The 13,956-nt window shown below is 42.7% G+C and overlaps 1 protein-coding gene across 2 annotated transcripts in view; it reads right to left on the bottom strand.

Moving 5' to 3' along the window:
• Positions 1 to 317: 317 nt before the first annotated feature.
• Positions 318 to 13,956, bottom strand: part of capn15 (calpain 15) — a 39,009-nt gene continuing 25,370 nt past the window's right edge. For both annotated transcript variants that reach the window (XM_063893510.1, XM_063893508.1), the window contains exons 5-12: positions 13,161 to 13,384; positions 11,212 to 11,337; positions 10,000 to 10,152; positions 7,080 to 7,241; positions 6,612 to 6,853; positions 6,325 to 6,494; positions 4,857 to 5,035; positions 318 to 3,294 (exon numbers count right to left, since the gene is read on the bottom strand). In XM_063893510.1, the coding sequence (XP_063749580.1) occupies positions 3,117 to 3,294; positions 4,857 to 5,035; positions 6,325 to 6,494; positions 6,612 to 6,853; positions 7,080 to 7,241; positions 10,000 to 10,152; positions 11,212 to 11,337; positions 13,161 to 13,384 (1,434 nt within the window). In that variant the 3' untranslated portion in view covers positions 318 to 3,116. The remainder of the gene's footprint in view (positions 3,295 to 4,856; positions 5,036 to 6,324; positions 6,495 to 6,611; positions 6,854 to 7,079; positions 7,242 to 9,999; positions 10,153 to 11,211; positions 11,338 to 13,160; positions 13,385 to 13,956) is intronic.

Here is a 13,956-nt window from a genome sequence, read left to right as displayed (position 1 = left end):
ACATAACATCAAAAAACATCTAAAAAAACACGATGAGTCTACTGGGAGGAGAGGAAGAACATCACAGGGTAGGAAATGAAGAGCAAAGAGGAGGCAATGATAACACACACACATCAGAAAGAGGATAGTTAAGGGAAAAACATTTTTGATATGTTAATAAATGATCCTTTTATCAAACAGTTTTACTAGTTCAAAGGGTTCCTAGTTTTCTTCAAAAGCCTTAATAGGAAACAAATAAAAAGCATCTGATTTCAAACCAAAAAGGTAAGCAAAATAAATGAATATCTGATGTGTGTACGATTTATAATAACGACACATTTTCTTAATTTAAAAAAATTTATTTGGTCCGTCGGAACCTGAGATTAAAAATTAAACATACATTGTTTGTACACATATTTTCATATTCCCCTCCCAGAAAAAGATCAATAAAATATATATCACATTCATTAGAGTTCCTTTTTTTCAGCGTTAGGTTGAATTTCTTAATTGTTTCTACTATGGTACAACTTTAAAAGGGTCAGTGATTTTTCCCTCCTCTCCATTGTTCTATCTTTTATGTGTCTTAAGTTTGCATTCTGTACAATTTACACGGAGGGAAGCAGACAGAGGAAAAAAGGCGTTGTGATTTCCTCTCCGGCAGCAGGGGGCGCCCCTGACGCACAGAAGAGTCACCACCACAACTTCACAGAAGAGGAGCAGGTTCACCAGCAAAGAGCCAAAATGACAATTATGATAAAAACATAGTATAAAACAAAATCTCATGTAAATGTAAAGTGATCCAGCGGTGACACTGAATTTCTGAGGTGCCTCGTCATTGCACGTGTTTCAGTGCAGGTTCATTTCAGGTCAAGCTATTCCCTCTGGGCCGGTACATTATCACATTCCTTTATCTTTCATATATTGGTCCAGTATTCAGTAAAAACCATTTTGACAACAGGCCTGCAAATCACTTGTACAAATAAATTAAAGTTCACAGCGGCTCGGCTGCGAACCACACGCGCTCATCTGAGAGTGGTCATTATTACACGGTATGCTTCTTTGGAAAACATATTTACAGTTACTACAGCTTCGGGTTTCAGCAAAGAAACTGCTGTAGTAGTTTTCATACGAGGATGACAGCCTGCAAGTCGTGGTTGTGCGAAATAAGTAAGACTGCAAGCATACGGGACACAGTGCTGCCGTTTACTGTAAACCATAAGGACAGAAAAGACAATCCTCATGAGATGATGCATGATTCAGCACTTCTTCAACTCAAGATAGCCGAGCTGAAACCCTAAACTGAATCATCTCAAGTGGGAACTATTATCTTGACATAATAAAGAAGCTTTTTTTTACCTACCAAACAATTGACATTGTATGAGTGCTCCAGCTTTCAAGTTTTTCCCCATTTCACCGCACAAGTTAAGCTATCAACTTTGACTTGAAAAAAAGTCTCACTCCATCCCGTTACTATAGTACCGCATTAATCTTTGCCTCTCTTTGATGAATGAAACATCTATGTAGCCATGGTGAAGCCTGAATGATCCTCAGTGAAGCAGGAGTAATGGCTTTGACAAAAAAGGACCTTCGTAAAAACAGCTGTAGGCAGCCCATCCTTTGCAGCGGGAACTAAACTTATTTTCTGTGTCACAAAATGTCTCAGGGGTCCCTTCTCTCTCTTGTTATGTGCATGCAGTCTGACTAAAATGTTAATTTGTTATTACACGAGGACTCCGCTGTCGTTTAATGTGCGGTCGGGAGTATTCTAGTGGGAGGACGGCCCAGATGTTCGCGCTGCACACAAGCAAACAAAAACGGTCCCTGACCTCCCAAAGTAAACTCGGCAGCTCGACGTAAGAGCTCCTCTGTGGCGCAGCGACTGTTCAAACAGCGACTCGGTTACTCCCTCAGTACACTAAAGTGTAAATCAAAATACTGTGAGAAACAGACAGCTGACCTTCAGTATCGAGACACATATTTTAGGGATTCACAATCCAAGAGTGCAAGAAGCAGCATTATCAACATCATACAACTTCTGTAGAGGGGGGCGATTTGTGTGTGAAGCGACAGCTGAACTGGATGAGAGAAAGTCAGCAGGCCCGAGGGGTGAACTACAAAGCTGGCCATTAAATGACTCGCCTCCAGCGTTTGCACCCCAAACTGAGGCGGTGAATTAAAAAAAGTCAGAAGAAGGGAGAAAGAAGTTACACTGGCTGTTTTCTGCAGGGAGAATTGCATCAGTCTATTGAAACACAAGTAAAGGAATCTAAAATGTGTCAGCATTTCACAAGATAAAAACCCAGCTTACAACATGAACTGCTTCTCCAGCTATCAGCTTGAGGTTTAGCTTGACTCCAGCTGTGTTTGGTCCTGAGCTAGGGAGTGCGAGACAGCACTGTGATGACGATGAGGACAGACAGTACTGATGGCTTTTTTTCTACAACCTCAAAAAACACAAATATGGATAAGACAGGGCGTTGTATAAAACAAATAAGATCGACGTGTATTATCATGATTAAAAAAAACATGAATACGGATTTGGCTCATTAAGTACCGTAGGGCGGTCCGGGGCGAGATAAACCCCCCCCCCCCCGAAGTCTCCGGCTTTGTTAGCTGTCCTTGTAGACGACACGGGGGTTAGTGTCTGATCGCTGCGGGTGATTGGCTCATAGTTTGTGGGCCGGAAAATGGCTCAGTAGTTACGGCACTCCACCCTGACTTCTGTGAAGAAAGCAGACTCCAAGCGTACGACACTCGGACATATGACATCCCTTCCACGTACAGCGCTCGTACCAGCATTTTAAGTAGTCTGAACTGGATCCCGTTAGGTGGCCCCCGGGTGAAAAATAGTTCCTTAAGTAAGTCCGGGTCACTTCACGCGGCCCGCTTCCCTCATCTCATCCTGACATGGCACGTCCCCCTTGGCGAGGGAGAGATTGCGGATGAAAGCATTTATGGAGCTTTAAAAGGACACATAAATGCCGCCCGTTTACATTCAAGGTGTGTGTTCACCCACAGGGACACACAAATACACATCTTTCCCCACACACCGGCCGCCCTCCCCCGCCTGGTTTTCCAGTGGTCTGACAGTTCATTGGATAAGAGTCTTAATGTGTTTGTGAGACGGAGGGCGGTGGTCATAGCGGCCTGGGGCGGTGCAGCCCGTCAATGTCCGGGGTGAGCTGGGGGCTGTGGGTGGCCTTGGTGGGGGTCCAGTCTCCCAGAGAGGCCTGGGCTGCTTTACGGTGAGCCAGGCGGTGTGTGATGGAGAAGCCCGCGTTACCTTCCAGCTGGGAGAGCACTACCAACACCTGCCTGCAGGGGGAGACAAGGGGAGTATTGAGCAGCTGAGAAACGTTTAAGGAAAAAAGCCATTCTTAGAATAAATATGGCATTTTTCTGTTGTAAATCCTGGAAACAAGTGAATTAAGGGACTGTATGTAAATGAAAATGGTGACGAGGGGATGTTTTAAATTACAAATCCAGTCCTTCCAAAGCATACATAATCATTTATTCTGACCTTCTCCTGAAAATGTCACTAAAACTATACACCTTACAGGTAATAATATATCTCAAAGTATCAATATTGATGGAAAACATGACAAAATTGTAAGTAAATCTACGCTCCAGTTTCAGGCCACAGGTCTTGTGATAAATCGAAATTATTATGCATTAAGTTTGATATTTTTACTTATTATTTTTTATCTTATAATGGAAAACTGGAATAAACAATCATTTATGAATGAAGTCCCTCCCTGCGAATAAAATCATTTAAAAATGTCGGGCTAAAAATGATTGTACCGTCCTTAAGTATGGCACTGATCTTGGAACTGTTTATTAGCTAGTCAGCAAAGTTAAAGCTAGGAATGGAGGAAGAAAAGTTGCTTAGTCAGGAATTTAGACTCTTGTTTTTCTGTCAGGAAAGATTGAGAAAATCTTGCTTCCTTTGTGATTTTCACACTGACTACACTATATAGTTACGTGGCTTTTAAAAACGTCGGGCTATTAACTGAATGTATAAAAGTGAGTGGGTAAGAAAATCCTGCTGTGATTTTGCAGCATATAGTTTTTATTAAGTGTACTAATTATGTCCTGGTTAGATGAAAGGGACTTACATTAAAAGTCATGCATGGTGACTTTTTACAGTTTCTCATTAAGTGGGACATAACTTGGAGGTGATGAGTTCGTAAATGTACATTAATGTGCTCTGTAATGTGTCTCTACAACTGAAAGATGCATACAGGAGACGTCCAAAGAGCCTTAATTCAAAGAAATTAATGGTGTGCGAATTTCTCCCCTGTGCTGCTTTTCATAGGTTGGTAATAATACGCAAGAAATGTAATCCATTTCTTTATTTCAAGAGCATAATAATTACCAAAGCACTTCACAACAGCAAATTCAAATAAAAAGGACATAAAAATGAAGAACACAATAAGCTATACAAGAAGAAATTAAGATACTAAAAAGAATTGATTAGGGATATACGAGTGTAATATTGTTCTGCTCTTTAAATCATTTGCTTTAATGGGCAGAGAACAATGAGGACCAAAAGAAAACAAAGCTAGTAATAACTGCGCTGAGACCAGCCTTAGGAAGATTATTAAGAAATACAGAGCACTAATCCCCCGAGATCACTGCTGTTTATAGAAGTGTGTATGTGTGTGTGTGTGTACTGATATACTCTCCTAAAAAGGGAGGATGTTTGCTGCACCTGTACCAAATGTTCCTTAAAACGTTTAATCTCCTCACATGCAATCTATTTGGGTTATTTTCTATTCTTCTGAGGTGAAATATAGCCCAATAAAAGCTGTGTGTGTGTGTGTGTGTGTGTGTGTGTGTGTGTGTGTGTGTGTGTGTGTGTGTGTGTGTGTGTGTACCTGTGCAGAGGGGGCACGCTGTCGATGGTTTTGAGGCTGCCGCGCGTGGACACCACGTTGAAGCTGTCAGTGCAGTCACAGGAGACGTGGAGGTAGTATTTGGGGTGGCGGTTCTCCACCACCACGATAAGCCCCGCCCACCCGTGGGTCAGGTAGTAGCATGTCATGCCCTCGCGACCCTGAGAACACACGTGGAAACGCAGAAATGTGAGCAAGAAATGTGTGCTTCTGCAACACAGGGTACCTCGTGGCTGCAGTGCATTCTGGTCTATAGAGGCCAGAAAAAAAAGACAGCTGTATTTCTGGTGGGTGGACTCTTAAATGTCATAGGACTTGGGTTTTGGTAAGCTGATGGGTGAAAGACATCCTGTTGTAAGGCTGCCACTTCATGTGTTGGATTCATTTGCTGATGAATTGATTACTTGATACCAGCAACAATCAGAAACTTGAAAATCTATAACATGTTAGAAAATGGTACAAGTTATGATCATCATTTCCCAAAGCCCCAGAGCACAAACTCAAATGTCTTGTTTTATCTAACATTTAAAGAGATGTATTTTACTGTCTAAAAAGGCATAAAAAGAAACAGAAAACGTTCACATTTAAGTTGGAATGAAATAATTTAGTAGCTGACATCTAACTGATCCATTTTTGCAGCTCTTATCTGCTGCATCCCAACAGGTACATCATTATTGTGCCAAAATGCTTTTTAGAACACCATTCACACAAAAGCAACCCTCACTGAAAGCAATATGACTTTCATCTCTCAGCAGTGACTGCCGATCTCTCTTTTGGGGCCTGTAATTGTAACAAAGTGCAGCTGAACTGCTTTAGCTGCTATCCAATGAATGAATCAGTAATCCCACTGCACCTGATATCACATGCATGTGCTCACAATACTAATCTCTTGTTGCAGCTAGAATTAGTTATTAATGTCCTGATTTTCTTTAACTAAACTGTTAAAACACTACTGCTGGTGTAGTGTCTGCCATGCACCCCTCAGTGCACGGCCCACCTACTGTGTGCGCTGCATTCCTGGAGAGCCGAAGAGCTGAATGATTCAACAAAGATGATCTCAAGTGTTTAAAAAGCTCTGTCATTCCTTTAAAATACCAGCCAATGTGACAGCACTTTCAGGACAGAGCGGCTCAGGTTAGCCAGAATTTGCCTCTTTGTGTGAGCCACCGTGTGTGTGTATGTGTGTGTGTGTGTGTGTGTATGAGAGAGATTTTACGCATATACTTGCATGTGTTAAAGTAGTAAAGGATTCGGGACTTATCTAAGGAAATCTGAAGTGAAATCTCAAAGTGGCTTCTCGGAGAGTTTTCCGGCTTCACAAGCATTACACTCTCACGGTGTGTGTGAATGTGTGTGTGTGTGTGTGTGTGTGTGAGAGACAGAGAGACGGGAGGAGGAGACGAGTATGCTTATTCTCTTGTTCTCTGTCTAGTGTGTTCATGCGTCTCACCTCATGCCTTTCCCCTTTGTTCTCCGTGAGGAGGATGATGGCGTCGGCCAGCGTGGTGGCCATCGCCTCCACCTGCTCCACCATCACCTGTCTGGAGCTGTAGATGGCGAGGATGTAGCCTGGGAAGTCGTTGTTGGGCCGCCGTGCTGCAGCGCTGGTAGGACTGGAGACTGCGGGACAGAAATACGCTTTAAAAAAAGAACCTCCTACTGTATGCCAAACAGTTTGAAAACATTTATAAGCAACAACAAAAGCATTGTTTGTGTGTACTGTATCTGTACACGTACCGGGCGTGGGTGGACCTCCCGCTGACGACCCGCTGATGTTCATCTGCCAGTGGTTGAAGGCGCAGCAGACGACGGCGTACTCCCCCGGCTCCAGCATCACATCGCAGCCCACAAACTTCTTCACCGCTCGCTTGCTGTGTGCCAACAGGCGGCCCAGCGTCAGCTTGTTGCCGCTGCCGAAGGACGCACGAAACACCATGATGCACAGGTCCAGCAGGTGGCTGTCCGCTGTGTCCGAACGCCTGGAGGGAGAGAGGGAGAGCAAGACAGATGGAAATAGAAGAATAAGTTAGATAGACAATTTTTTATTGTAGTAATAATTCCAGTTATAATTTAAGTCCTTTATGATGGGTGAATAAGGAGAAGCAATAATAGATTTGAACTGGTCAACATAAGCACAGTTCATAGTATTCCTGTGTGGGTATACAGAGCCTGAATTAATACGTTGTTTCTTTTTCTTTTCTGTACCTGCTTCCCTCCTGGAAGAGGGCAAACTCCAGCGCCGTCCTCTCCAGCACGGTGAGCGCTGTGACGGTGACCGGGCCGCTGGCCTTGCTGGGGAAGCAGCCCTGCAGCCTGACTTCCTGCCAGTCAGAGTGGATCTTACAGATGTCCACTGAGTCAAAGTACCTGTAGGAGGAGACGGATGAGAGGGAAGTTTTATATATGTGGTATCAAAAGAAAAAGCCGTTCTTCTGAGAAACTGGCAAGTTGACCCGCTGCTCCCTCCGTCTCATTTGCATGCATCACGAGGAGCTATTTAGCATTAGCATAGCCTCTGAGGCTGCTGCTGAATAAACACCATTTACCTTTCTAACATGGCAGACCTCCTTCTTCAAAGACGGAGCCCCCGAGAGACGCTCACTTCCTCACTTTCTCACTTTCTCACTTTCTGAGTGTTTTTCAATGTTTCATCAGTTCCTAACCTCGCACCGACAACTGTCTTACATCTTACTTTTGACATTTGGGAAGACGAGACAGGTAAAAAAAGAAAGGCGCAACATAGCTCTGGAGTAGGCTTTGATCACTGGAGACAAACATGTCTGCTGTTAAAATCTTTTGGTTCTTGGAATTCAGCTCTAGTTTTAAGTATATATATATATATTTGTGACATCTGTTAGTCCAATAAGTGCCTTGATACACTATTTGTCCAACAAGCTGGCTACTTTCTTATATTTTCCCCCACTGACACGTCTTGCTGTAGGTTTTCAGGTAGCACAGAGCCAAGGGATCATTTTCTCTGACGGAGAAAACAATAAACAGTCAGAAGACAGATGGGATTCTGGTCTTTTCGAGGTCACACACACATTGTTCAGGTTTGTTCAGGAGGCTGGCCACATTGATCCCTGTGGCCTCTTGTTGTTAAGGACACGAGGGACATGAGTAACAGCCTGATACACAGGAATAACAGCCACAAACACGCATCACTTATTTTTAGGTGAACCCTACTAACCTGGTGGACTTTGTGACAGCGTCCATTGATTGGAAGCTATGCTGACAGTAAGAGAAAACCTTTTTCTAGGGAAGTGCTACTCACAAGGCTACATTTTGATAGCGTACAATCAGGCAATTTACACACCATTTAAAGAAGGCCTTATTGTGGTTACTGGGGTTTTCCCTTTCCTGTAGTGTGTTTGTATAGGTTTGTGTGCAAGGCTAAAATCTCAGTTCCCTCCAGAGGGAGTTTCTCTTCCACACAACCCCCCCACCCCCTGCGTGAGACTATCCATTGAACTCCTTTCTTTACTTCTGTAACATGGTGACATCAATATGTAACAATCAAACTTCTATTGGCTAGCACTCCAACACATTGTACGTGATAAGGCTAAGGGCGCTAGACATCTTTAAGAGGTTGACCAATCACAACAGAGTCGGCCAGCTAACCAATCAGAGCAGACTGGGCTCTGGTTTCAGACAGAGGGTGAAAAGAGGAGCTGCAGCAGAGGAATTATGAGAAAAATAAAGAGCTTTTTGAACATTAAAGCATGGAGACATGTCACGGTAGAGACACAAAATACAAATATGAACCTGAAAATGAGCAGAATGTGTCTGTTTCAAACACTCAGTGGAACGTTTTAGTTGGCAGGTCACAACGCTCTGTTATTTTGGGTGTAATGAGTTTTGTTTTACAGCTCCACTTATATTTTAGCTTCTTGGCATCACCTCGCTCCCTTTTCTGTTACAGACCACTTTTCACTTAAGTTGATACAGCAACAGTAGTCACTTCCAAAAGGTCACTTGCCAAATAAATGGTTATGCATAGTAAATATAAACACACGTTAGCACAGCAAGAAAAAAAAAAACTGTCAAAACTTGCTGATGTGTGTAATTGAATGACAGCGAGTGTTGTCCTATTAGATAAATCCTGAGAGTAATGACAAGTACAGGCCAGACAAATCCTGATCAACCAAAGCAACCGAGAAATAAAAACAATTAAGAAAAAGCTGTCATTCAGTTTGGAGGCAATACCTGATGGTCAGCAAAGTCCAGCAGGGCATGAAATTACTAAACTATCTATCACCTGACGTGCGTACATCATGGCACGATTAAAGGTCACTCTCAGGGTTATTTCACCTGCGTCCGGCTAACAGAAGCAAGAAGAGTAGCGCTAGCAGCCGGATCCACCATGGCTCAAATAAATTAGCAGAAAAACAATTCAGGAAAAAACATCAAAGGGATTATTGAGGCAATAATAATATGCTAAAGTTTCCATTGTATGTGCTGCTAATACTCTGGTGCACACTAGGGGGAAGAAAGTCAACTGTGAGTGAATGAATGAGTCTGAAAGAGTGAGTCATTTTCAGAGCCCATACCCATCTGTAAACGAGTTGTGGATTAAAGGTTTTGTGATGTCATTGTAATGTCACCTGTCCAGGTGAAAATAAGCCTCCTGTTTCCAAAACAAACCAAAACTGGTTTGAGGCAGATAGGATATTCACAATTACCACAAACATGTAAATAAACTCTTTCTATTAAAGGGGCCGGATTATGTTAATGTGTAGGTTCATATTTGTATTGTGACATGTTTACATCTTTTAATGTATTAAAATTAAAGTGCTTTATTTTTCTCATACTGATTAGTTAGCTGGCCGGCTCTTGATCGGTCAATCGCTAAGAGATGTCCCGCCCCTTAGCCTATCACGTACAATGTGTCTGAGCACCAGCCATTACAAGCGTGAGTGTCACATACTGTAGTGATGTCATTATGTTAAGCAAGTAAACAAATTAGCCCATTGGAGGCGTTTCGGCAAAGACACTCCCTCTGGAAGGAACTTAGGGATTTTGGGCTTTGCAGACCGTTCACATGCACACAAACCTTGATAACTCACTACAGGAAAGGGAAACCCCCCAAAAGCATAATAGGGCCTTTTTTAAATTGCTTACTTACTTTATAAAGTCGCTGTACTCCATCCAGAAGACCCCCTCACTGCTGCCGTGAGCCATCAGCTCGTGCCTCAGGTTCTGCGGCCATTCTGTCCACTCGTCGGACCAGTTCCCGTTCCACGAGAAGCGCCCCCACGGGTTACGCAGCCGCAACAACCTGGAGCCAAACAGTGACGGTAAGTGAGGGAGATTCAGTTAGTGACAACAGCTTTCAGTCAACGCTGTAGCTCCATATCTGCAGCCTCAAATTGCTCCTCTTATGGATCATTGCCTAGTTTTTAACAACCCATTTGATTTTACTGCTTCTCCCCACTGAGAGAAACCTTGGAGGTATCATGGAAACCCATACTGGAGTCAACCCCCCCTTTTTTTTTTCTAAATGCAGGTGAATTGCTTTTTCAAGCTGCTTTTCATCTCCTCTGGCACTTCGCAGGAGGACTCCCGACTCGTTTTAGATCAAGCGCTGTGACACAATCTTCCACTCAGATTGCTTTATGCCAGTAAATTAAAGTGGTCGTGTGGGGGCTCTTGAGCAAATTACATCTGGGATTTACGGCAACCTCCTCTCCAAGGTAGGACAGGAGACGCGTGCTTTGTGCGGACTCACAATGCTGATCAAAGGGATCAACAGGAACTGCTGTGCACCTGCTCTCTGTTGGCATCAAGCCCCCGCCCCATTAACATATGAATCATTCCACAAGTGCCCTAACAGAGCGTGCATCTGCTCAATCTGATCCAAACCGAGGAGACTTATTTTCTAAATATGCTTTTTTTTTAATGAGTAAACAACATCTGAGACAGGGTTTCTTTCCATGAAATAGACCCATGCCAGTCAAACGTACTGCGTGACTCATTGATGTTGAAGAAATCTACAACAGGGAGGAATGAGGCATGGGGCATAAAACATTATCGGAATAAGGAGAATGCATTTCCACTCCCCCCCCCTCCCCTATTTTTTCTTATTTTTTTGTAATTATCCAAGCTATTTAAAAGAGGAACACAGGGCTTTCAGTTCTAATCATTTGAGCCCTGCTGGCCTCTGAACACTACAGTACCAATAAGTTCATGCTTACTTTAAACGGCTACGTTATTTTCTATTGCAAAGATAAAAACAGATGTACAGACAGATCAGATAGATTTAAAAAGACAGACATCAAGTTGGAAAGAAGATCTCCTAGAAAGGTACTTTATCCATCGAGTTCGGATTTCTCCGTACCTGTAACCCTGCACATCTCGTACGTCCAGGATGGAGTACGCGTGTCGGGGCCGCAGACCCAGAGACTCGTAGACAACGTCGTCTACCTTCATGTTGCCTCCTCCACAGGATGCACCCATCAGAAACCTGGAAGGACATGGACGGCATTCAGTGTAAGTGTCACAAATACTATAACAAGGTCAACTAAGTGGTCGGAACAAACTGCTTGTTGTCATCATTTGTTTTTATTTCTGCTTTGCATTATTATGTAATCATATGAATGTTAGTCCTGTACTTTCATTTAATCTAATTTAGCGAGTAAGGCCTCTAAGTAAAACATTTGGGAGCAATTAACAGTTACGGATGGATACAAAAACAACCATCAATTACATCTCTTCAGTTTAATGTGTGACAGCTGCTCCTTCTTTTCTGCAGCTTGTCTCTGTTTAGTAACGCATACTAATGTTTGAAGCCGCTTCCCTTTGATATGTCAAATAAAACCGCACGTTTTCTGACAGATGGACCTCCAATTTGGCCACAGATCATTTGGCCTCGTTTGGAGTCGTGCTTGTTGTCTCATGTTGCTTTGAGGGCTCTCATATCAAAGAGCTGATTAGCAGAGCTCTTTTATTGCTGACATACAGGGAGCAGCTAATTGGCATTCAGCACCTTTGTGATTTTGCACACGCTCGTGTTTGAAGCCGTGATTGCGTAATGTTTGTCCTCCGCTTTTCCAATAGGAGGTTTTTAATATTTTGTTCAAGAAAATACCAATCTATTTTATTTGTATGCATTCTGGTATTTAACACACAGACAGTGATAGTATAAACTCTACCGAGGCCTCTGTTCCGCCGTTCAGAGGAACTGAAACTTATATGTTCAGTACATGGTATAAAATATGTGTGTTTATTTATAAAAATATGTTTTTGTTTAATATATTCACAGACTATTTAACAGGTTGAGCATCCATACCTTTGTATATACAAAATAATCATGGCCAGCGCTTTTCTTTTTCACTTTAAATGTTTTTTTAAATATATTTTAACGTTTTTATTGAATATTATCTACTAATTGGTACATTTCAATGCACATATTTGCTGTCAAACATTTTTATTTTAGCTTTCTGTTTTGGAAATGTAATATTACATAGTTTTTACTGTAATACACATTTAGATTTAGTTGTATTTGCTTATCTTTAAGTGTCTTTCACAAGATTCTGAAAGTACTGAGTCCTTCTTTCCCAAATAACACAATAATATGTTTTAATTTACAACTAGCTGTGTAGCTCTGTATTACCATAGGGATAGGGAGTTATTTTTGGCATTCTCAAGGTCGCAGGTGTTTTGTAAACCAGATACACCGCACACGCACGCACGCACGCACGCACGCACGCACGCACGCACGCACGCACGCACGCACGCACGCACGCACGCACGCACGCACGCACGCACGCACGCACGCACGCACGCACGCACACACACACACACACACACACACACACACACACACACACACACACACACACACACACACACACACACACACACACACACACACACACACACACACACACACACACACACACACACACACACACACACACACACACACACACACACACACACACACACACACACACACACACACACTGGTCATTTTCAGACTCTTGCCATGAACATGTCACTGTAATGTTTGGATCCTTTTATTCAAAGACAATCTCTTGACTTGAGTCTTTATTTGACACACACTTTCTAAATTATGTTAATTGCATTTTTTAAACTTTTGTTGTTGTTTGTTTGTGACTTCCTGACCTCTACTGTCACTTTGCTTTCTTTCCTTAACTGTTTGTTTGTTTGTTTGTCTGAATAAAATTAATTCAAATATTTACCCAAGTAGGGGAATAAGTGAAACAGATAAGCCAGCAAATAATAATGTTCCTCCATGCCTAAAATCCCTCTCCACTCTCTCACCCTGCCTCCTTGGAGCTGAGCATCTTGGCCCAGATGAGATCGGTGTCGATGGGCTCCTCCCGAGGGTTGGTGGAGCTGACCTGCAGCATCAGAGAGTCGCAGGGGGCCCCCGTCAGCGTGGCCAGGCCCTCGATGGCGCGCCCCGCCTGCAGGGCAAAGTAGGAGCCATGGAGTTTGGCCAGGGCCTTCTCGATCAGCGCCACCCAGAGCTGCTTCCTCTGGGCCTGAATGATGGGAAACAGAAGTAGGAAACATTTAGTAAAGTCTGAGTCATGTGTGCAGCTCATTTTATTGAGGTTAATTTGAACCTGTTGGTAGTTTACAGGTTTAATTCTTGAAAGGATTAATGCTTAATCTTCATCAGTTCATCACCGTGCTGCTGTATGATTTTATTCCACCATTCCTTCATTCTTAATCATCATTGTTGAGAAATTCACTTGGACTACTTTGTCTTCTGATCTCCATTATGTAGATAACATATTATACATTCTGTCTCTGCAGCATGTGCACGCCTTGTTATGTTTCCCTGTGTTTTATTTATTGCATAACGCCACACTTAATTTTCCTGGTAAGTAATTAGACCTCCATGTACAATCCTCCTCTGTGGGGTCCTTTGAGACACACTTGTAATGAAACGCTGGATCATGAATAAGCTTGAACTTATATTTGGAAGTTAATATTACACTGATGTTAGGCTGCAACCCCATCAACAAACACAAAGCAACTAACAGTGGTCCTGCTTACTGAACATGTAGAGTATTTATTTCTAATAGATGGTGTTTTTATCGACACATTT

Source organism: Eleginops maclovinus, chromosome 10 (genome assembly GCF_036324505.1).
Source record: "Eleginops maclovinus isolate JMC-PN-2008 ecotype Puerto Natales chromosome 10, JC_Emac_rtc_rv5, whole genome shotgun sequence".
NCBI classification, from domain to species: Eukaryota; Metazoa; Chordata; class Actinopteri; order Perciformes; family Eleginopidae; genus Eleginops; species Eleginops maclovinus.
The sequence above is the reverse complement of the archived record's forward strand: the minus strand, read 5'-3'. Positions and strand labels throughout refer to the sequence as shown.